The sequence below is a fragment of the Micrasema longulum genome, unplaced genomic scaffold, assembly GCF_059751315.1.
Source record: "Micrasema longulum isolate JH-2025_06_02 unplaced genomic scaffold, ASM5975131v1 h1tg000092l, whole genome shotgun sequence".
Classification (NCBI taxonomy): domain Eukaryota; kingdom Metazoa; phylum Arthropoda; class Insecta; order Trichoptera; family Brachycentridae; genus Micrasema; species Micrasema longulum.
In genome coordinates this window covers 60786-84385 of record NW_028277298.1, presented here as the reverse complement: position 1 = coordinate 84385, position 23600 = coordinate 60786, and the positions used below count along the sequence as shown (strand labels likewise).

Here is a 23600-nt window from a genome sequence, read left to right as displayed (position 1 = left end):
ACTCTAACTAACTAAAATTAATAAGAAAACGGGAACCATTCAAAATTGAGGAATCCAAAAATAAAAATTTAGATATACAAATAATGTAAAAAATATTTGGTATCAATTTTTGTATAGTTACATAGAAAATAATTTGGTATTTAAAAAGAAACATGGTTTAAACCGAAATACATAGGAAAATACTTGAATTATGGTTTGCCTGGTAGAATTTACATTTTCCTACCGTTCTCGGAATGATTTAAAAAAAAAAATTAAATCATATTATAAAATAATTACTTACTGCAGATTTAATGAAGAAAATGATTTATAATGGGTATCTAAAAATAACAACTATACATCTGATGTAGCTGATAACATATTGAAAATTAGAAGATGAATGTAAATCAGATATGATACCCGATTGACTGAAAAGAAGAAAGCGACGTTGTTCAAATTAAATTATGAACGTTAAAACTAATCAGCTTACTGTAATTTTGCAAATGGATTTTTTTTTGTTTATTTGGTTTTGCCATAAAATTTGCTGTTCAATAAAAACAGTAGCAAATTTACATTAATTTTCGCTTTTCCAAAAAGGTTGATAATGCTGCAACCATCATATTGTAATTGCAACAAATGTTGTACATCTAACTCAATTTTCTCCACTTCCACTCCCAGAAACTTTCCTTTTACATTGAATATACCATTGTGATCTGTAGGCGTTATTTCAAATAGTACATTTTTGAATTGGGATACGCTGAGACCATCAATCTCCATTAATATACCCTTCTCAAATAGTTTTTGGGCTGAGTACTTGACAGACAATTTGGATTTTACCTTGCCGGGCAATTTCCCCCCTTTTCGATCCAACGAATGTATCACTCTGAAAATATAAAACAATGGATTTCAATTTTTTTAAATGTAAGTAAGTATTTATTAATGCTTTTGAAAAAAATAGTAGCACAGCCAATACATTGGCTTCTCATTGGATGAAAATAATTCAAACAAAAAATAAAATATTTTCAGTTAATGATGTTTTGACCCTTCCTATGAATAATACTGTAACCCATGAATGGTCGATTTAGAGTTTTTGATGAATTTCAACTACATATTTAGTTCCGAGAAAATGAAAAAAAAAAAAATTGTTATGTTTTTGTCATGAAATTAGTATTGCCGTTTCCTCGAACACTTATGATAATTTTTGCGGGTCGAAAGAGATTATCAAAAAAGGCGTAAGTATGAGTTATGATTGTGTTGTTCGGACTAGAGGGATGTCCACCGCGTGCATTGTTTTTTATTTTTAAATAGCATTATTTACATTTTTTCAAAATTAATTTTGCTTATGCAAAAAACAAAAGAATTAAGCTAATTAGAACACAAAAAATCTCATTTAGCCTTAGAAACTGAATCTCCACTACTAAAATATTTGTATGAAAAACAGGCAAATGCTCTATGTAAGGAACCAGTTAATGATATTTTATTAGTTTGATTTTAGTACTAATATTTCATATTTGTTTTAATAAACAGAATAACAATGTATATAATCGTTAGTGCTTCGTATGATTATATACATTGTTTGTGAGTATCAAATAATTGTCATATGTTACACATACAATATTTTAAAAAATCAACCTCAATGTAAAATGTATGTCATTCATTCATACTATTCAAAGATAATATTGAATGTGCATTTTTACAAAACCTCCAAAACATTTTGTTTTTTGTCGGCCTCGTGGTGTAATGGTTTGCACGTCTGCCTACCATGCTAGAGGTCTCGGGTTCGATTCCCGACATGGTTGATATGAAATATTTATTTAAAAGGGTGTTTTTACACTAGAATATTTCATAGTCCCTCGACTGGTACCTGAAGCGTAAGACTGATCATCTTCATGCAACAAAAAAAAATGATCATGATACGCTGCAATTGGTGTACTAATGCAGTGTCTTATGCACCATTAGATGTGGAAACGAAATGATGATGATGATATGAAAAAAGATATAAAAATGAATAAGTGTTCCAACTTTTTCAAAAATTGCTCTATAATAAGATTTATACTGGCCAAAAATCTACTAAAATCTTTCTCCTGTAAAAGTATTGTAGTCATATTGTAGCCAATTGTGTTTTTTATCCACTGACCAAATGATAACACTTCATCATCATTCCTTTTTCACATTTATTGATGCATAGGGCACTGCAATGATACACTAAATGCAGTATATCTGATCATTTATGTAATGTTTTAGTATTTAAGAAAAATATGGGAGGGTGGATTTGGGTAAAAGGAAGCCTAATAAGTACATATACTGGAACCTCATTTTACGCGGTTTTCAAATATACAGTCTAAAAATGAAATTGAAAAAAAATTAACAATGTGCGATAGTAATATAATTATACTATTCGTTATTTGAATGTCCTTCATAGCTCTTTTACTTACTTGGAGTATAGTGAATAATCTTTGTTAACAATTTTTAAGAGTATTTTGATTTCATGTTTATATTTAAGAAAAAAATTAAGATACAATAGTAAACAATTTCTTTTTCCAAAATCCCAAATTGATTTTTTAACAAGGAAACCTATGCAGCATTGTTCTATTTCTAGTATACTTCTTGTTACACGGTATTATGTGGAACATATAAAAAAAAAGGTTCAGTGCATTATGTTATTTAGGATTTAATGAATTTTAACATATATTTTTATTTGTTAAATGGCATGCCTTATGAATATGTCCCGATTTAACACGAGATAAAAATACATGCAGATGAAACATAGTCTGTATGTATTTACCTCTTCCCTGCGTTTAAGTTTTCCAAGCATTTATTGATGTATTGGTTATAGAAATCACACTGCTCTTCGTAGTATTTCGTCTTTTGATCGAGGCACTGTTTGGTTTTTTTCATCATTTGCAGAGCATTGATCTGTCCGCGCCTATACTTGCCCTTGTTACAGAGGTCTAGAGCGATGGCTGTAACTATACTCTGGTAACCATCTTCCCTAGTAACGTAGCCTTCATCCTCGAGGGTATTCAGATATTTCCTCAGTTGAGATATGTGTTCCCTAAGCGTCATCTTCTCATTGGGCTTGATCATTCCGGAATAAAGTTTTTGTTCGATGTACGTCTTGTATTGGTCCTGTTGGTGTTTTGTTGTTCCGATACATAAAGCTTCTAACAGATGATCACCTGTAGAGGAAAAAAAAGTCGAGTGAATTGAAATTATACAGTCCCGTGTCAGAATAGAGAATGAAAGTAGAGAATGATGTAAATTATTGAACTTAGATGGACAGCAATAGTCAATCAAATATGTTCATGTCCAAACATGTTTTGCTATACAACTACAGTATAGCCTCTGTAATCAGAGACCACTATAAACTAAACCTCCAGTAATCCATACCATAGCATCGGCTGGAAGACGAGGGAATGAAATAGCTAAAGCTGCTTCCAAAAGGTTTATACTCCATAATGCTCCAGCCCAAGCGATGATGAACAAATAATAGTTATATTTCTTCCTCCAAACTATACTCCACTCATGCAGCCCATGGATCAAAATATTATTCAGGCGGTGAAAATTTCCTATTGCCAGGCATTTACAGGGCTTATGACCTGTCATTGGCTAGTTTAAGTGGCCACTTTACACACTGTGTAACATTAACCATTTTCGCTTTGTTTGAACATTTTAGTAAAAATAGTTGATAAAAACAGCTGTAAATATTATAATACCAAAAACAAAACCAAAGACAAATGTCCTTAAATTTGTGACATGCATTCAATATTTTACAAAAAAAATTGTATATTTAAGTAAAAAAAAAAAAGTTTACCATTCAAAAATGGCAACACAGAAACACACAATTCCTTTGTCTTAATAAATAGTTTATTAATATCCGTCATGTCATCAGAGGGTAGTTGAAATTTGTCTACCAGGGTCAGGCACACTTCTGTGTTAGTGAGAGGAGTGAGGGTTGCTAGAGGCATGATCTCTCCAGGGTCAGTTGGTCCCAGGGCATCCAACAACTCATGGAGCCTGTCATTTACTTCCGGGGCTATCACATCTTCATATTCCACCAGCAAACTGTGAGTGTCGCAAATTTCCTGAAGAAAAGAATCACAATTTTAATTTGATTATACATATCCAAATATTATGTAATACTGTCAGATCAATGCCAAAATCATGAATCCGCAAAAGCGTAATTTTAATAATATTGGGGTTTTAATTATTAAAAATGGTATTATAATATCCAATTAAATTACACTTTTCAGGCTTCATAATATAATTAAGTATTATGGTTAAAAATGCTTTTGGCGTTCAGCATTTTATAACATATATCAGAATAAATGTTAAGATTACATAAAAAATGACATAGTTAAACCAATTTGTAGAAGATTTTTTTTCTTGATAATTTTCTTACATTAAAAATAATATAAGGATCAAATATTAAATATATTTTTACTCTCCTGTAAAACTTGTCGAGTCCTCAGGCCAAACGCTGTTAATATAAACAATAAATAGTATAGGTATTCCTTTAAAAATTCCAAACTAATAAAAAAGGGCGACAATTGCAAGGCTTTTCTCATAGAGAAAATATTATGTATATAGAATATATATACATATTATGTAAGTATACCTGAACACTGATGTATATGACTGGTTTATATAGAAGAGTGGCTTCAGAATACTCATCGACAGAAAAGTGCTCTTCTAATGATGGTCCTTGGCAACATCGACGGAAGAAGTTCTTCATTTTCTCGTGGCACTCGATAATGAACTCATTTAGACATTCCAAATGTGCCGATTCTTCTCCAAACTGAAATGTTTTTCAAGTTTATAATTTAACTTCCACACGGAGTGTTTATATTTGAATGCATCATATTTAAAGAGGCAGTTGAATAGATCATATAAACAACAAACGTTTCGGTATTTGTTTTTGGACGATTTTTGTGATTTGGTTCAGCCGGATGAATCTCACCCACGTGATAAAGGTTTCAGCTCTTTTACTTCACAAAAGTAAACAGATGGAAGAGTTGAGGAAGTGTGGATGTTCAAACATGGGCAGAATAGTGAATATTACACAGTGTGTAAAGTGGCCACTTAAACCAGCCAATGACAGGTCATAAACCCTGTAAATGCCTAGACTTTCATATTCCCTTCTCAAAAATGTTTTCTCTCTCTGTTGAAATAAATTTAAGCACTTCCTCTTGCTAGTAGACATGTTTATAATCCGAGGGTTAGTTTTTAACTAGTCTGACATCATCCATTCGTAATGTTTATTATGCACTGACCATAGGCCTGGAGTGAGAGGATTAATGGCCTTATTAATTGCCAAGCAATAGTCTCCAGCCAAAGTATAGCAATTTATCCCATTCATAGCAAAAATATATCAGTAAATAATACCAATTGCCTCGTTGACCATCCAATTCAATACGATGCATTTACAGAAAAACACTTGATGAATAATATAAGTTACATTTTCATTCATCTGGATTTTTATCAATTTAAGGGGTGATTGCAATTTAAAAAAAAAATCAAAAGTAAATACAATTTTACGTACCCCTTTTTTCAGTGCAGAAAAGTGTAAGAGCTTAGCGACTGAAGCAAGATTGCGGCGCTGGTCATTTGAGAGTGCTTTATCATGTGGTAAAGTTATTATATCAAACGCATCTGGAGCTACTATAGCGGCGTTGATAAACTGGTAATAAACCAAGTGGCCGATAACCTGGAAAATATTTATAGGCATGTAGCTTATGTTTTACAAATCTATAAGGCATAGTTTTAGATAGATAGAGTTTTAGATATAGTTTTAAGCATAGTTTTAATAAAATAATTGCAAGTTACACTTTGTTTTGAACGGCAGATAATTATTAAATTTTAAATTTAGATAACAAAAGACTGAGTTTCTACCACACACATTTTTAAAAATGCTAAAATTAACCACAGCAAAAATTAACTTGATAAGTCATTCATTATGTTTTTACATATATAATATACTGAATATTGTATTTAAAAATATATTTAGCATGCTGTTGGCACTGCAATAATAAAAATATATAGGCACATACATAGGAAACTCAAAAAGTTCATAAACAACATGCCTGGATGCAAAAGCAAAACTTTTGAATTTCTATAACAAATGTCTAATTAAGTACCTTAAGAATATCTTTTTCGGGAGCTTTAGAAAACTTATTCACTAAGGTATTATGTAATACTCTCGCCATATACAAGATGGAAAATGGAAGCATGTCTTTACATTCCGTAATGCGGTCGAGAAACAACATAACAGTGGTTTTAAGAGTTTGCAATCCTTGCTGTAACTTTTCCTTCACTTCGTGGTGTGAAAGGGCCTGCTCTTGTGTCACCGTGTGGGGAAGAATTCTAAAAACAGATATATAGGTACATTTTTGAACAAAGTTTTTTAATGGCAACGCACTATGTACTTTACAACATATATAAAAAAATAAACTTACGAGATTTGCCCCGTTTGTGATTCCATGCGATTGCGCCATGTCTTGTAAATTTCAACAGGGCTGGTTTCAATACTTAAACCCTTGTCATTGACAATCCTTTCAACAAGTGGTCCTAATATATTCCTTAAACTTCCCAATCCACTCGATTGTCTAGCGTGGTTTACCGCCATTTTCAATACAATGAGATTCCCCGTTATAACATCGAGGGGTCTACTGAATCTAGATAATATTTCTTCTTCCAAGTTACTCCTGAACAGTTTCAGCAGAAGGTACTCGTCTCTCGCATTCGAGCCAAAGTTATAAAGTGTTAGAATCACGTTCTGAAGGAACTGATTTGTTCTACTTTGAGTTAAACAAAATAGTAATTTAGATAGGTAAATGGGATTTGTTTGCAGCAAATAAAATAAATGTTGATATCCATCCAGCAACTGTCTACTTTCCCTGGTAAGAGATTTCAGGCCCCTAGTACTAGAGGATAAAGTGCACTTGACTGTTCCTGTTTTGGAATCATTCGAGGCAAAATTGGCGCTGTGTAAAGTTGCATTGTTCCTCTTTACTAGATCGTTAAGCTTGGTTCTGTGAGCAACTACATCCTGTAAAGAAATTCTGTTTTGAACGAGAAGTCCAATTTGAAGATCAAGTTCATCCAACTGCTTGGAAAGTTGTTGGTTTCTGCGTATAGCTTGTACAGCTTCAGCTCGCATAGTTTGCAACAGGATTTCTTTTTCATAATCTTCAGTGGAAAAGTCCAGCAATGGAACAAAGTGTTTCACTACTTTAAATGGTGGACACTTTTGGTGAAATAAGGAAAGAAATGCTCTTCTTGCACATCTTCCTCTCCAAAGTGCTTGAATTCGAACAATGTATTTTTCCTGAAATGAAAAGCGTATTATCAACTCTTGTAATGCATTAAGAAAAATCATTTTGAGGTATCATGGCAACCCACTAGTTACGTAAAGCTAATGTAAGAAAATACAAAATACCTGTGAATTATAATATGCATTTAAATCTTGGGGTTTATTTTTTATTGATTTACGCTTAGTTTTCTTTTCGTGGAGAATTATTTTATATCGCCTCCTAATAGGAAGAGCTCTCCACCACGCTTGAATTTTTATAATCTCAGAAATCTTGCTGAGAAGAAAATTTCTTCTGTTGATCAATTGAGATCTTATCAAGAACCCTCGAATATAAGCTTGTAACTTAATAATGTTTTCTAGTCTCTTGCGTTTTATGCTTTCAATGTTATTTTTATTGGATTTCTGAATCAGTGTTTGGATGTCTTTCATTGACAAATATCGAGAGTTCGGTTGAAAGTCTTTGGGGGTATCCCAAGAGTAAGAATTAGTCTCGATGTTTACATAAACAGTTTTCCCAGATTTGGTATGATGGACAACCCAAGGGCACTGATTTCTACTGTTTTTATTTTCAAAATATGCGAGGAAATCTTCGAATAAACTTCTGTACACATCGATGTACCCCACAATTTCAATATCAGCCGCCTCTAAAGCTGACGCAAGACTCTCGGCGTTAATTTGTAGAATGGACAAGTTAACTTTAGTCAATACATTACAAACAGAAAGTACTTCATTAGTTTCCTCCGCAATATCTGAGATTGTGTTTTGTATATCGTCTAACCAAAGTTCTCCGTCACATTTCTTTTTCATTGTCACTTTTAAGTTTCGCAAACAAAGGATTGAATTTTCCTCCAGTAATAAATGGGTTATCTTTAACTTTTTATTGTTCAAAGCGCACATCAACTTGCGAGTATCATCTTTCCTGACGGCATCATTTACATCATTTAATGTATTAATCACTAAAACAAACAAGCAAATCAAATATTTTTTTAATTAGATAATTATTGAATTTTATTTATGACAAGATCATTTCCAAATCTAAAAAATACATGTGTATGTAAATTTAAGTACATACATAATGATATAGTATTTTAGAGTGTGTGGTTTGTTATCATTATTTTAATAGGCATTATTATTCATGCAACATGACAATTCTTTCTTTTAGCTAACCAAAAAGAATCAGCAGGTGGTGAAATTTATTGATACGTTGAAAAGAAAACAATTTCATAAGCTCGATACTGTTTTTTTTCTCTGTACCTAGGCAAAGTCATAAAATATGAAGTTTCTTACATTCTTTTGTGTCATCTTCATTCAAGTTGACTTCATCTATACAGTCCTGGATATCAGAGAGGGTAAGTATAGAACAGGACAAGTTGGCATGTATCTTGGCTTGGCGTGCTAGTATGATAGTTTGGCAGTAAGACATGTACAACTCCTCATGAAGGCCCTCGATGGGCAGTTTGCTATTCACCAAAGCTTCCCACAATTCTTCGAAACTGCACTGATCAACAGCCTTACTGATATTGGCAATAGAAGTGAGTACCTGAGTACTGTTAAGAATGTCTTGGAACGTTAGATCTTTTCCCAATTCCATTTTATCTAATTTCATCTCCTCATATAGGAGCGGCAAAGAAAACTCGTCTATATAAACGCTACTGTAATTTCTAAGATTCATTAGATTGAAATATAGTTCTTTCAAAGTATTGTCATCTAAAGCTCTATTAACACTTTTTACTGCAATGTCGATATTTGAACGAGTTTCAGCTTTAGCGTTTCCTTTATTTATTATCTCTTGTAAGGTTTTAGTTAACTCGCCCACATTATCCATGAAAACTTCAGCGCTGATCGTGTAGAGAGATTTCATATGCTCCATATACAAATCGATATTTTCATGTTTTAAATATTTCAATTGGAGCCATTCTGAATTGAGTTGGTAATAGAGAGTCTTTTCATTTTTCTCCATAGAAGCTTCTACGGCTTTTCTAATAGTGTAGACACAATTAACAGAAATTATGTAACCTTGAATTTCTGCTTGAGTAAGAAGTTCGTCGTAAACATCCGGAACATAGCTGTCATTCATCGAACGGTTGAGAGTATTTTGGACTTTTGTTCTTTTTGCATTTTGCAATATAGCCTGATAGTCAGAAACTAGATCCCGTAGCACATACTTCAACTTTACAGCAGGGTTCAACAATGAGGATAAGATAGTCTCTTGGGAATCAATCACTTGATTCACATTGAAAACAGCGGCATGGAGAGCTGCGAGGTCTCCTTCCAAGTTAGAGGAAAGTAGTCCAGCGATCTTTTGGAAAGCGGGCATTGTTATTCCATACTTGCGTAGTTCCTTACTCATCGTGTCAATTTCTTCGTCTATAATTTTTTAAAAAGACTTAGTAATTTATTAATTTAAGATAGGTAAAAAGAATCATTATTAAAGATTTTGAAATGAAACAAACCTGTAAATGTTGCCTTTCCGTATAGATCTTGGATTAATGGAGCTCGACCAACTTTAAACAAATGAGTGCTCAAAGCGTGAATACAATATATTACACGGGGCATATTTTTTCTATCATACACATCGGTTGTTTCAGGGTGAAATGTCTGAAATAGGAAACATTTTAATATAACCCTTCCACAAGAATTTAAAAAAAATACAAGGCATAAACCAATTAAAAAAGAAACTCAATAAACATTATTTGTCCTCATAAATAATCAATTTAAAACTCTAGATATGAATGTAACAAATGGTGCCGATATAGTGCCTTATGGAAGCGAAGCACGGAAATAGAAATACAATGGTGAAAGTAGGCTGAATGAAGTTAAAATGAGATCTCTCAGGCGAATGTGTGGTAAAACCATGTATGAAGTCGAGATCCGTGCATTATGCAAAGTTTGAGATAAGCATTCCTGACCACATCAAGAAAGGAGTTCTGCATTGATTTGGACGTGTGGGGTAAATGGATGGCGAAATAATGGCTGGAAAGATTTTCAATGTGAATGTTGATGGATGCCGAAAACAAGGAAGACTGAAAAAGTCATGGCATGATCAAATCCAACATATACTTGAAGGTAGACATGTCGAAGATGTATGAATTGAACGTAGTTATGCAGAAAGCAACCAGCGATAGAAAAGTGAAACTGAGATAATAGCACCTTTATGAATGAGTGAATAATCAAATCTACACAACAGTTAGAATGTTTTTGACTTAGACAAATGATAAAAAATTAATACATTTATTTTATATTTAAAACAAAAACCTAATTATGTATTTGACCAGTTCTAGTGCTGTTGGTTGTTTTTTTTGTAAATTGAGAAATGCTGTTTTTGTGATCGACACCGTTTTCAGAGGTGATTACTAGTTTTTTGTGTGAAATTGGCTTAGCTGTTTTTAGCAGAACGCAGAATTGACCTTACTGCACCCGATAAAACCAATATCTAATTTTTCCAAAATTGTGGACTGGCTGCTTTCGGCATAACTACGTTCAATTTAGAGGAAGCGAAGTTTGTATGCAGAGACATAGCGATATGGTGTTCTATCCTCTCTGCCTACCCTTACGGTGTGACTTTTTTTGTAGAAATAGGCAAATAATACATTATAGTCTCTAAAATTATATTTGATTACCAATGGAAGCTCTGTTGTTTTTAATACTTTTAGCCAATGGTTGATGTTGTCGGTATGGCGAAATTGTAACCCAGCAATCTGAAATACATAAATATAAATTACTTATTAAATATTATTATTTTATTAATTAACTTCTAATTGCAAAGTCACCTAATCAAAGGACCAATGCATTGTCCCTTTTTGCGATGTAGAAGTCTGAGTGCCGGCCTGGGAGGATATCGTAACCGTAATAAGTCATATAACAGTTACAATATCCTCACATTTTCGGATTGATTACATTAGGTAATATCATTAATTATGGTAAAAATAGTAAAGGTCAAAATAAATAAAAAATATTACATGAAATGGCGAACACTGTCATAACAGTATTTTATACCAGTCCGCGCATAACTGCGCAGTCGGAAGGTTGTATGTGTGGGGTTGTCGCAATTTTTTAGAAGTTCTTAATAAATGAACATCAAACCCATCTCAGATCGCTACGATTAAAACAACAAACTAATAACAAAATATTTCTTGTAGTTATTTAAAAACTAACTTATAGCTGATTTTCTTAATTAAAAAAAATAGATACTGATTGTTTAGAGGTCAAATTTTTAGGGAAGCATTGGTTCCATCCAATGTATGGATGGATCGCGCATGGTTGATACCTAGATGTAAAAATACAAAATTTTGGAATTCTAAAATTATGTTACTATAATACAAATTACTCAGTCATTCAAAATAAGTCATATGGAATTCTAGGTATAAGGGTCATTGGAGACATTAATTAAACCCTATTCAATTAGCTGCTAAGCATGGCTAACCTTTTTCTATTGAGCTGCATGATTTCACTAATTTCAAAATAAGGGAAAAACCCATTGAAAATTTGCAATTATTATGTACATTGTATTTGTAATGGTCAGGTATAATTATGAAGAAACGTTTAAACACAATTATCACTTATAAATAGTAATACAGTCGAACTTGGTTATTACGAGAAAGATGGGACCGATTGAATTTGCTCGTTATAAGCGTTACTCGTTATACCAGAGAAATGTTTTTTTTATACAATCGCTATTGCACATTGTCACTAAGTAAATATGGTCCATTGATGGAAAATCCTGCGTTTCTTCGGATACAAAACCATTGGAGCAATGTGTCATCGACATTAGTACAATTGCACTTTCTAAATTTTTTTGTGTCCGTGATATTCTTTTCAAATGCAGACAAATAAATATCCTTATTTTTCCACAATGTTGATACTGTGGATGAAGATAGAGAAAACTTTGTACACAATTCCACATTTTTTACATCACATTCGATTTCACGAATAATTGCCACTTTTTCACGAATCGAGACACTTCCTCTTGTTAGTAGACATGTTTATAATTCAGGGGTTAAGTTTTAACTGATATGGTCTAGAACTCATTTGACATCACCCACTTGTAATGTTTATTGAAATAAGCATAGAACATTAAAAAATCTAAAAAACCCTATAAAAACCCCCAAAATAAGCATGTCATTCATAAACTACAAAAGCAGCTGTAAATTGTAGCAATGTGCCGAAACGACACTTACCAAGTTCACAAAGCTTGGATTTTTTTAATTGTTAATTTTTTAATTTTTTTAAAAACCATGTGTGTTCATTTTTCAATATTGTCGGCGAAAAATCCAATTAGGTACTTAGACACTTACATAGCTATCATAAATATAATCCGATCCCAACACCCGGCGGTATTTTTCCTTTACGTTAGCCGACCGTTTGGATTTTATCACTTAGGTTTTTATTTCGAGAATTATGTTTTTAACAATTGAAGATTTTGTGTGTAATTTTTTACAATATTTTTGTTTGGTATGTCCTAGAAGTAGCCCGTTATAACAGTGAATAATTGTATGGAGAAAACCATGAACTAAAATGTCAACTAATGTTTGCTCGTTACATCCGAGATCTCGCTATTTCCGTGATCGTTATAACCGAGTTTGACTGTACTTCATTTTGGTTTGAAGAAATTATTAAATCTGATATTTTATTTAAAAAAAAAATTAAAACATGGAACTTAATTCTGTAAATGTTTGACTAACCAGCAACTGATTTCTACACTGTAATAATATATTCGATACGGTGTATGTTTAAAAAATAAAATAAAAACATTTATACAGAAATCAGTGCAGATAGGAATGAGGGGTATTCGAAATTCATCCTTAATGATCTTATCTATTTCAAATTATTTTTATAATATATTATAGATTAAATCATTATTAAATTAAAAACACGATTGATAATCTTATGTTTTAAATACTAATTGTAGACCAACACACTAACCATTACAAGCAGAAAAAAGTTCAAGTGGAATAAAAACGTAATATCAGCTGCATTATTTTTGGATGGCACAACTCCACACAAACCCTTTTTTAATATATATTATTAATGGCTAAAAGAATTCACTATGTCAACAGAAATAAGGGTCACATAACATAATAGTTCAAGCGCCTTATTAAGTAACACAACTGTTAAATAAGGGCAATGTTTTAAAATAAAATGCAAAATTTAGTGTAAGATAACTTTTTTATAACTAACTAACTAACCATCACGCCATTTCCCCAGAGGGGTAGGCAGAGAGGATAGAACGCCACACCACTCTGTCCTGGCACACTTCCTTTGCTTCCTTCACATTCATACATCTTCTCATGCACGCACGTCGATTATTCCGACTTTTCACATGACCACTTTCAAGAATTTGTTGTACTTGATCATGCCATGTCTTTCTCGGCCTTCCTCGACTTCTACAACCAGACACATTCGCATCATAAATCTTTTTAGCCGTTCTTTCATCATTCATTCGCTCCACATGACCGAACCATCGCAAAAGACCTTTCTTAATTTTGTCGATAATGCTTAACTCAGCCTTGCATTCTGCTCTAATTTCGACATTAGGGCACCTATCATACATTGTTTTTCCGCACATTCGCCTGAGGGATCGCATTTCAACAGCATTCAGTCTACTTTTGTCCCTTTTTTTCCAACTCCATGCTTCGCTTCCATACATTAGGGTTGGTACCAGAACTCCATTATGAACTGCTAATTTAGCCTCTTGTGACAGACATGAACTGCTAATTTAGCCTCTTGCGATAGACATGAACTGCTAATTTAGCCTCTTGCGATAGCTTTTTAAATAACACAGTGACTTGGAATCACATTAAAAAGTTAATTAAACCTCATGTCTAGCAAAGTTAATTGTTTTTTTTTTTAACAACGATTATGATTATATTATTCTTTCCATAGGATTCACCGAATCTCTTATAAAAGTCAAAAAATGATAACTATAACATAATCCAAAAATTAGTAAATTAAACATAACAAACAAATAAATTTCAATCAACTAACTAAAATCAATAAACATGAATCTAATGCCAAACTGTCTAGTCCTGCAAATATTCTTCGACTCAATAGTAGCTCTTTCCAAACGGCGGGTGATTGACAATTTAAAAAAAAAAATTGTTAGCACAGCCCAAATTTCAAGGGGTACCTTGTTGTAGAATTGCATGCAGTTTGAGGCAAAATAATTATTATGTTTTTGCAGTCTAGTAGTGGGCACAACTAGCATATCTTTATTTCTAATGTTCTATGGAAATCTCTGTTTATCCTAAAAGTTTTGAGGAAGAAACTCGTTGACCCGTTTTTTATCTGTTATTATGGCATCCTTTTTTTAAAATATTTCCTGATAACGATTCGGATGACTGGAGTTTGGATGAACGAAATTCTACTGTAAAAAGATTCTCAACAGTGTAAATCTAGAATCTAGTCAATATTATTTGCAATAATAAAACACTCACCATATAGCGCTTCTGTTCATAATCGTAGATTTTACTTAACGGCAATATTTCAGGGGAAATGAAATGACCAAGTTTCGCAAGATATACTCCATTGCGGAGGTTTTCTTCCAGAGCCGTAGTCTGTGGCAATTTCTCTTTCAAACATGCTTCAAGCCAAATTCTAGCTTCTTCAAGATGACATAAATATTCGTATGCCAATGTTTTGTGGCGTACTTCGTCCATCTCCTCAGCCGTTCTTCGCTGGTCATCTAAGGAAACTCCAAATTTAGTAACAGAATTTACCACTAACAAAAAACAAGAAAATACATTTTAAAAACTATGTCAATCACGCACCTTTGTTGTCAAATTTTCTAATAAGACTGTCGATATCCATTTTTTAACAACTCATGCAACACATAAAAATTGTTGCAAATCTAATAACTATCGTATGTACGAATAAATCATTACAATTTTTTTTAATGCACTCAAGAATTACAAATTAAACCAATCAGAAACTTAAAAATCGTCTGAAACCTTAATCTGAAACCCCATAACCGTTCTCTACGCACGCTTTCAATTCAAAACAAAGAACAACGACAGAACTTAAACAACAATTAACTCAAACATTTCTGATTGGTTCGTACATGGAAAACAGCTGTGGCAAGTGTTGCCATCTAACTTAAAAATGAATACCAGCACCAAAATACTACAGTGCCTACCCTCCCATTTAATACGTCAATTTCGAGACAAATAAAACAGATTTTTAAATATTTTTACTCTGTACCGTAAATAAAATAAATAGTTCTCATCCGTATTGTAAAATTATAGCCACGAATAAATAATTATATTTCTTATTAATTAGGACGTAGTTGGATTTTTATTTTACGTTTAATCAAGGAGAATGAGATAATTTTATGTCCATTTTTCTATCAGTTCACAAAAACATTTTTTGCTGAAATGTTACAAAGGTATTTTCATTACCTTACCATTACCATTACCCTTAGTTAACTAACCCAAATTAGAAAAAAAAATTGATGTTTATTTTCAAAAAACTTCATTTTACAATTTAATGGTATAATTTTTCTATCCTATTTCCCATAGCACTGAACTTCCCATTAAAATTCGTATTAAAAAGACGAAATATTTTAATATTTTAACAAAAGAATGAGAAAAACATTGTATTACAAAATTGTTTATCAATTCCTTTCCCGCATCTAATGGTGAATAGAGCACTGCATTGATACACCCATCTCAGTGTATCTTGACCATTAGACCACAAGGGGCAGAACTTAAATACTCACCACTGAAATTATCATTAAGGATCGGCATAGACTTCCATATTTGCTTCTCAAAACTATTTTAACTCATTTTATTAAATATATTTTTACTAAACTAGTATATATATATATATATATATATATATATAGGTACTGATTCATAAGACACTAAACTGATGAACCATTTAATTGCTTTCTTCATATTGCATTACACGGAGGAACAATGATGGTCGAATTAAATGTTTATTTGAAAAACATAAAAAAATCACATTGACCCTATCGTGGATTCGAACTCAAGACCCATTGGATGCTGATCGTGCTAATCACTGCACTATGAGACATTAAGAAAGGTAAAATCGATTTTCATTCATCATTTTTATAATTTTTTTATACATATACATATATATACCTTTGAATGTTACTTGTGTGGTACTTTTTTCTCTTAAAAATTTAGAATTTGAATGATTTCTATTATCTAATCGTAATTTCGGCCTCATGGTATAGTGGTCAACGCGTTTGCCTACCACGCAAGAGGTCTCACGTTCAATTCCCGACATGGTTGACCAGAAATATTTATTTATATATATATATATTTGGATAATTCATATAGCGCCGTTTTTGTGAAAATCACCTCAAGGGCGCTGTACAATAAATAAATATCCCACCACGTCTTGCAGCTACAGAGCGCATGGACGGTTGGGATTCTTGTTCCTCGTCTCCAATTATGATACACAGGAGCTAGATTACAGCACGTCTTGCAGCTACAGAGCACATAGACAATAAGAAATCTAGCCCCTATTTACATTTTTTTATTTTTTATTTGACAATAAAGTTAAGAGATTCAAAAAAAATATATAACAAACAAATTTATAAAAATAGAAGTTAGATAACAACAAGTCTTGCAGCTACTGAGCGCATGGACGGTTGGAATTCTAGACCTCATTAACTAAATTTGTATATTTGATAGTTGATAACATTTACCTATTGAAGCTAGATTACTAATCTTCTGACAGCTACAAAGTGCATGGACGAGTGAAATTCTGGCAACTTAAAATTATCAATAAATTTACAAAAACAAACATTGAGCATAATAGTAAATTTGTAAGGTGTTCGCGCTAAAAAGTAAACAATAAAAAACTAAACAGATAAAGCACTTCAACACTATGGATGACATAACAGATAAAAATATCTGAAGGGTAGTCCTCGTAGATGTTCGGTAGTCACTAGTCACTGTTGCAGTATCGCACATGTGCAAACACATGTTTTTGCTAAATTCTAAAGAAGATGATCCGGTCCACGTGTAGTTGCCGAAGGGGGGAAAGAAGTTTATTGTTCCAACGACTTTGTATCCATTTTAGTCTGTATTATTTCGTTTTATAATGAGAATGAAATTCCTGCTCAATTTTATTTATTTTTTTACATTATTATTAGACAAACGTGTGCATGAGAGTGGTTTGAGGATTTAAATATCATTTTGTATGTACGAGCATATTGGAAAGAATATTTTAAATCTATTGAGTATTTATCAATAAGTTCACTTTTGGTAGCACTGTTGTAATTTATCGTGGGAGGTAGTATTCTAGATAGTCAAATCTTGGTACATTCGCATCACAAATTAATACATTCTTAAACGATTTTAATGGGTTCATGTACTTTTTTATGATTTTAAAGTAGGCGCACCGTTGTTTGAAAGTTTCTGTTATTCACTACTTGTCACATATTTTAGTAAGAAAAAAGCGCAAAATTACGCTTTAAAATGAATAGTCTTCTTTTTCCACTTTTTGTTTACACACCGACCACTTATAAACACTAACGCTGTGTTTGTTTAAGAGTTTACAATTTAATTTCGAATTTTAAGCTACGATTGGAGAGAGAAACTATAATTCACGCCCAGCCAGTACGGAGGCTGAGCGCGAAAAGCTTTAAAAAGGTATTTTTACACTAAAAGTATTTCATAATCCCCAGGACTGACACTTGAAGTGTAAGACTGATCATCTCATTACTTATAATCATATTATATCTTCTTGTAACAAAAAATGATCAAGATACGCTGCGATTGGTGTACCAATGCAGTGGCCCATGCACCATTAGGTGCGAAAAGGGAATGCTGATGATTATTCTATTGATTTAAGACATGCATTATTAAACTTTAATTGTATGTGAATTTATCTAAACATTTATTTAAATAATTATGTTATCTGTTGTTTCACCAATTAGTGGAATAAATTTTTTAGTATAAAATAAATAAAACACTTTATTTTTATGCCACAGACGAGATTAATATTATAAAGTTTATATTTGAAGCACTTAATTTGTGGTTATTCATTATAATAAAATAAATAAAACAACTTTGTTTTAATATTAATTAGAAGTTTCAGGGATATTCAGAGTTACCCATCATCAACCTTTTTTGGTAAAAGGCCTTCATAAAGTAAAAAAAATATTGTAAGCTCTGCAGAATACTTACAGTTAATTAACAATTACCTCCAGATTGTCATCAATGGCATTTTAGGAGTGCAGTGACACTCAAAAATGAAGAGAAAAAAAAACAAACAGGCTTCACAAAGTAGTTTTTGCTAAAAGAAACCTTTAAAAGGCAAATTGCAATCTCAACAAAATTATTATCAATCTTTCCTAATCAATATAAATACTAACCGGGGCCCCGATTACAATGGGAAGTTATAATTTATCTTCAATTTTATCTACAAAGTAAAATTAAGTTTTCTGTATGAAAAGCAGAATAGGCATAATTTTTTTTCTTCATTTTCATTTTTGTACAAAATTCTCAGTTTTTCTTAATAGACAGTCGAAGATAACTGTTAACTTCCCATTGTAATCAGGGCCCTGATAATAAATCACAATCATCATTTCATATGGCACTGTATTGGCAATGTATATGCAGTGCATCATGATAATTTGATACAAGACGGCAACAATATTAGTTTTTAGATCTACTACAGAAATATTTTACTGAAAATCACCCTTTTAATCAAATATTTAATGTCAGCCTTGCTGGGAATCGAACCCAGTGTCTTGGCGGAATGAAGAATACAGTTATGTGTGTACAAGAGAACCAGTATCCTTGACTAGTGTTTTAGATGCAATGTCTACTCTGAGGTAAAAATCCTGAGAAAGGAAAACGAATTGAGATTATTACATCCATTTCATACAGTAATGGTTGGTGTTCGCCCACCATCCTTTTGAGGTCCTGAATTTGATTGATTAAACCTGAATCTGAAATGTTTTATCTTGTGAAAATTGTTTCATAAATTAATAAAGATAATAATATATATGTCCGCCTCGTGCAAGAGGTCGCGGGTTCGATTCCCGACATGGTTGATATGAAATATTGATTTAAAAGGGTGTTTTCACACTAGAATATTTCATAGTCTCTGAACTGGCACTTGTAGCGTAAGACTGATCATCTTACCTTCAGGTAACAAAAAATGATCAAGATACGCTGCGATTGGTGCACCAATGCAGTGCCCTATACACCATTAGGTGCGGAAAGGGAATGATGATGATAAATATTTATTATATTTTGTATCTCTCAAGTATGTTATTGCATAGCAAAAAAATAAAAATTAATTGAAAAATTATTAAGTTCTGATAATCTAAATACATACACAACTTTATATATGTAAATATGTTTGTAATTCCTTCAAAAAGTTGATATGAAATGTTTGGGATTAATGTTAGATGTATGTATACATGAGTGCATATAATTAAGAATATAGTCATTCTATGCATGAGTGATATAATAACATCAAAGTAATAGCTTTAAAAAGGTAGCATGTTGGAAAAAATGATAGATTTCGTTATTTAGATTATGGTTTATTAGAGCAATAAATATTTAAACACTATTTCAGTTGTTTATACATAAAATAATTTACAAATATCAATATATTTTATAATAATTAATCTATTTTAAGATTCTCTTTGAATTTCATTACTTTTAATGGGGCTTATATAATTTTCAGTTGGATAAAAGAACCCAAAAACAAGATTTTATCTAATACCATCAGACGTCATGTATACAATAAAATACATATATATACAATAAAACTGAATGATTAAATATAATTTTAAAAAAGAGGTAGTTTAATTCATTGAGAATTCTTCTCCACATCATTTGGAATACTGTAGTGGCATAAATACACAATCAATACAAATAATCATTATTTACAAATTTAACATTTGAAAGTTTTATATCGGTTCACTCGATCGAACCTAATACATATAAATAATATTAAATAATAAAACTGATCTTCAATAATTATTAAGTACTATCAGGCAGTTAATAAATTAAAAACTAAAATCTATTTACTAAATCAGTCAATGAAAAAAATTGTCTTAAGTATATCTTAAAAACAAATTGTCTTTAAATATGGTGATCACTGAATTGTCATGGCTATAGGTGTAATTATAAATAAGAGTTGGCCTTAAACATTTATAAAACAACTTATACTACTACAGCATTTGTGGCAGGTATTTTATCTTCGAAATGATGATAATGATGGTGAATATGTTCGTGAACATATCGGTGGACCAGAGAAGTTCCTGCACTATCGGCCCCTTCCCCTTCCGCTTCAGAACTACGAAGTAACCCTCTCCATTCCACGGAATCATTTATATCTATGTTAGCTGTTAAATTATCTACCTTTTCTTGAATTTTGGTTTCGTTTTCAGACCACTTCTTTTTTGCGTTCTTCATAAGCCTGGTATTATTGTCGTTTTCTAACCACTTTTCAACTTGAGCCATCGCTCTAGCATGGTATTTCTCCCTATTCTGATGTTTTAAATGATGAGGTGAACAAGCGTGGTTATGGACTGTGGCTTTTCTATTTATGTTAGTTTTTCGAAGAGCTTCAATATTTTGTTCAAAGTCGTGTGATTTTGATTTTGATTCGGATCGATTAGGTTTGTTCTTTGCATCGGTGGAAACATTTACCCTGTGCACAATTTCTTGTTCCTTAACATAATCAAATGATTTGGCTCTTGTGTCAGTACTTGTAGTGTTGGGTTTTACGATTTCTACCGGTGTATCTGGAATGACACATTCGTAAGGTTCCAGTAATGTATACCGGAAGGGTCCTTGGTCTAAGTCGTGAGAACGTGATCTGTGATGGCTCTTCCAAGGTTTCTGTTGTACAGTTACTGTTGTCGGTTGGCCTTTCGAATGGACTCCTGTTTTAGCATGCTGAGAAGATGAGCATATAACAGCATGAAGAAAGCTATCATATCGGCATAAGTTAGATTCTTTGTGTGAATCAATGTTAGTATTAGCTAAATCTAGATATCCATTGTTTGGTTGATCAGAGAAGACTGGATGATTAATCGGCTCCATAGTTTTTCCCGTGAAGGTATTAGAACGGTTTCGTTGTCGTTGTTTGCTGTTGACACTTTCACTTTCCAGACTGTTAATTCCACGCTGATCAGGATAATGTTTTCTGTAAAAATTAAAACAATTCATTAATTGACCAGGTACAATGTCATAAATTTAAATAAAACAGCAAAAATCACAAAATATGCAAAAAGATAATATAACATGCATGTCATATGAAAATAATAGTGAATTTACAATATTTTGAGTTTGTCCAAATGTTTGTAGACAAAATACTGGATTTCCCCTCCTGGTAGTTATTAAGATTAACAAATTACAACAGTGGAACAGATGGAAGAATGGAAGAAATGTGAATGTTTAAACATGCAAAATGGTGAATGTTACACAGTGTGTAAAATGGCTTAAACCAGACAATGACAGGTCATAAGATCTGTAAATGCCTAGACTTCCTATTCCTTTTCTAAAATATTTTCCATCCCTGTTGAAATTTGTTAATCTTAACAAATTTACATTTTGTTATATTAAGTATGATAAAAAATAATATAACATATTTTACAAAATCATTGAAATATAATACACTATTATTATATTAAATGGCGGTAAAGGTGAATCATTACCTCGAAGTTTGAAAACTGAGATGATTTTTTTCCATGTTAGCCTGGATTATTTCAAGCAGTTCTCGTCTTTGCAAACTGCCCGACCGCTTCTTGTCACTGGTTTTAATTCTACCTCCACTTCCTTCTCCGGACATTCCTCCAGCCTGCTCTGGACTGGATACACTCACTTGTCCTTCTGGTAACAAATTTTCTTTTTGCGAATTCCAAATGTCGTTCCTATGGTGGCTGAGATTATTGTGTTGATTTCTATATCGGGGGCTAAGGTTGTTTTTTTGATACTGTCTCTGTCTTAAAGTTCTTTTATAACCTTTGGGGGTCCTCAATCTTTCCGAGCAATCGGAGACATCATCGTCGATTGATAATCGCGAGCGACGCTCTTCTTCATTAGAAACTAAGGGTTCAATTGGGTCTATTTCTAGGGCACAAATTGGTGGAGTTGTGGGCAATGGTGGAGATGTTCTTTCCATGCGTTTCCGTCGCGGTTTACGTCTTCCTTCTCGTACGTGGGCACTTAGATCTCTTTTAAAGCGAACTTTGGGATCAGTTATCTGAGGACTAATTCCCTCAACCCTTCCTGTCTTCTCCGCACTCTCTTCTACCGTTCTTCTCTGATCTGGTGATACTGTGAGTCTAACTTGGATGGTTTTGGATCCGTAGTGCGGGACAGTGACTGTTTTTCCAACTGATTCATAAATTGTCGACACTATTCCAGCTATATCCTGCAAAGAAAAGATTGCATAATTAATAAAAAAATATGTGAGAATTTTTTAACCTTCGAAATAAAATGATAATTTTTTTATGAAATTAAACATTTGCATTATTATTTTTATTTGTTAACAGACTATTAAACTAAGCTAACAGTTTACTTGTTTAATAAATTATGTAGCGTTTTATCAGCGCTATGATTTTTTAAGTTTTATATTATTGAAATTACTCTGCATGTGACATCAGAGGTTCTCTTCCGCTTATTCATGTTCAGTTCTGCCGTTTGGTCCGTTGATAGTAAGTAAACCGGAAATCTTTCACAGCTCTCTTATAATTGGTTAAGTCATATGAACTAGTGACGTCGTTCAAAGTAGTTCGTTTATTTTTCCTTTTAATTTCATACTTTTTCAAGAAACTTCGTCCTTCAATTTAATGCTCTAATTTTTACCACACGCAAGAAAACATTATTTGCATCCAATTTCCCGTAGGACTGAATTTCCTTATTTTTATTGGTTAAAAACATTTGGTAGTCAAGTCATAATTATTGATAGTACTTGGCAATAAAAGTTATTTACATAAAATGTAGTTGAGACACATTTTATCCATATATTTCTAGCGAAATATTGTAACCATTGTATAAGTTCTCAAATTTGTTTTGTTTTTGATGAAAATAAAATAAAATAAATAAAACATCCATTGATATTTTTTAAGAAAGAAACTATTGATAAATTAAAGAATTATTTATTATAATTTAAATTTAATGGTATAACTGTAACTGTACGAATGAAGACTATCTATTCATCTATTGGGTATTACCATAAGTTGTGACCGTTTTTTTTACAAATTTAAAAATGAGAACCAAAAGTAAAACAAAATGTTAAAGGTTGAAAATTTTCTGCTCTACCAGATATTATGTTTACTTTAACATTACATATATTATTGTATTAGATTACATAC

At 32.2% G+C, this 23600-nt stretch overlaps 2 protein-coding genes across 2 annotated transcripts in view; both read right to left on the bottom strand.

Annotated features, from left to right (window-relative positions):
* Positions 1–353: 353 nt before the first annotated feature.
* Positions 354–15316, bottom strand: LOC148284758 (ras GTPase-activating-like protein IQGAP1). The gene is made up of 13 exons (XM_088235160.1): positions 15055–15316; positions 14722–14969; positions 10909–10986; positions 9742–9886; positions 8576–9655; positions 7415–8244; positions 6432–7303; positions 6114–6339; positions 5519–5683; positions 4595–4774; positions 3791–4061; positions 2762–3155; positions 354–859 (listed from the first exon to the last, which is right to left on the bottom strand). The coding sequence occupies exons 1-13, from the start codon at positions 15092–15094 to the stop codon at positions 496–498; spliced, it is 4893 nt and encodes a 1630-aa protein (XP_088091286.1). The 5' UTR covers positions 15095–15316; the 3' UTR covers positions 354–495.
* A 4987-nt stretch (positions 15317–20303) lies between these two features.
* Positions 20304–23600, bottom strand: part of nkd (NKD inhibitor of WNT signaling pathway naked cuticle) — a 59116-nt gene continuing 55819 nt past the window's right edge. The window contains exons 4-5 of the mRNA XM_088235148.1: positions 21939–22657; positions 20304–21427 (exon numbers count right to left, since the gene is read on the bottom strand). Coding sequence (XP_088091274.1) covers positions 20440–21427; positions 21939–22657 — 1707 coding nt within the window. The 3' untranslated portion in view covers positions 20304–20439. The remainder of the gene's footprint in view (positions 21428–21938; positions 22658–23600) is intronic.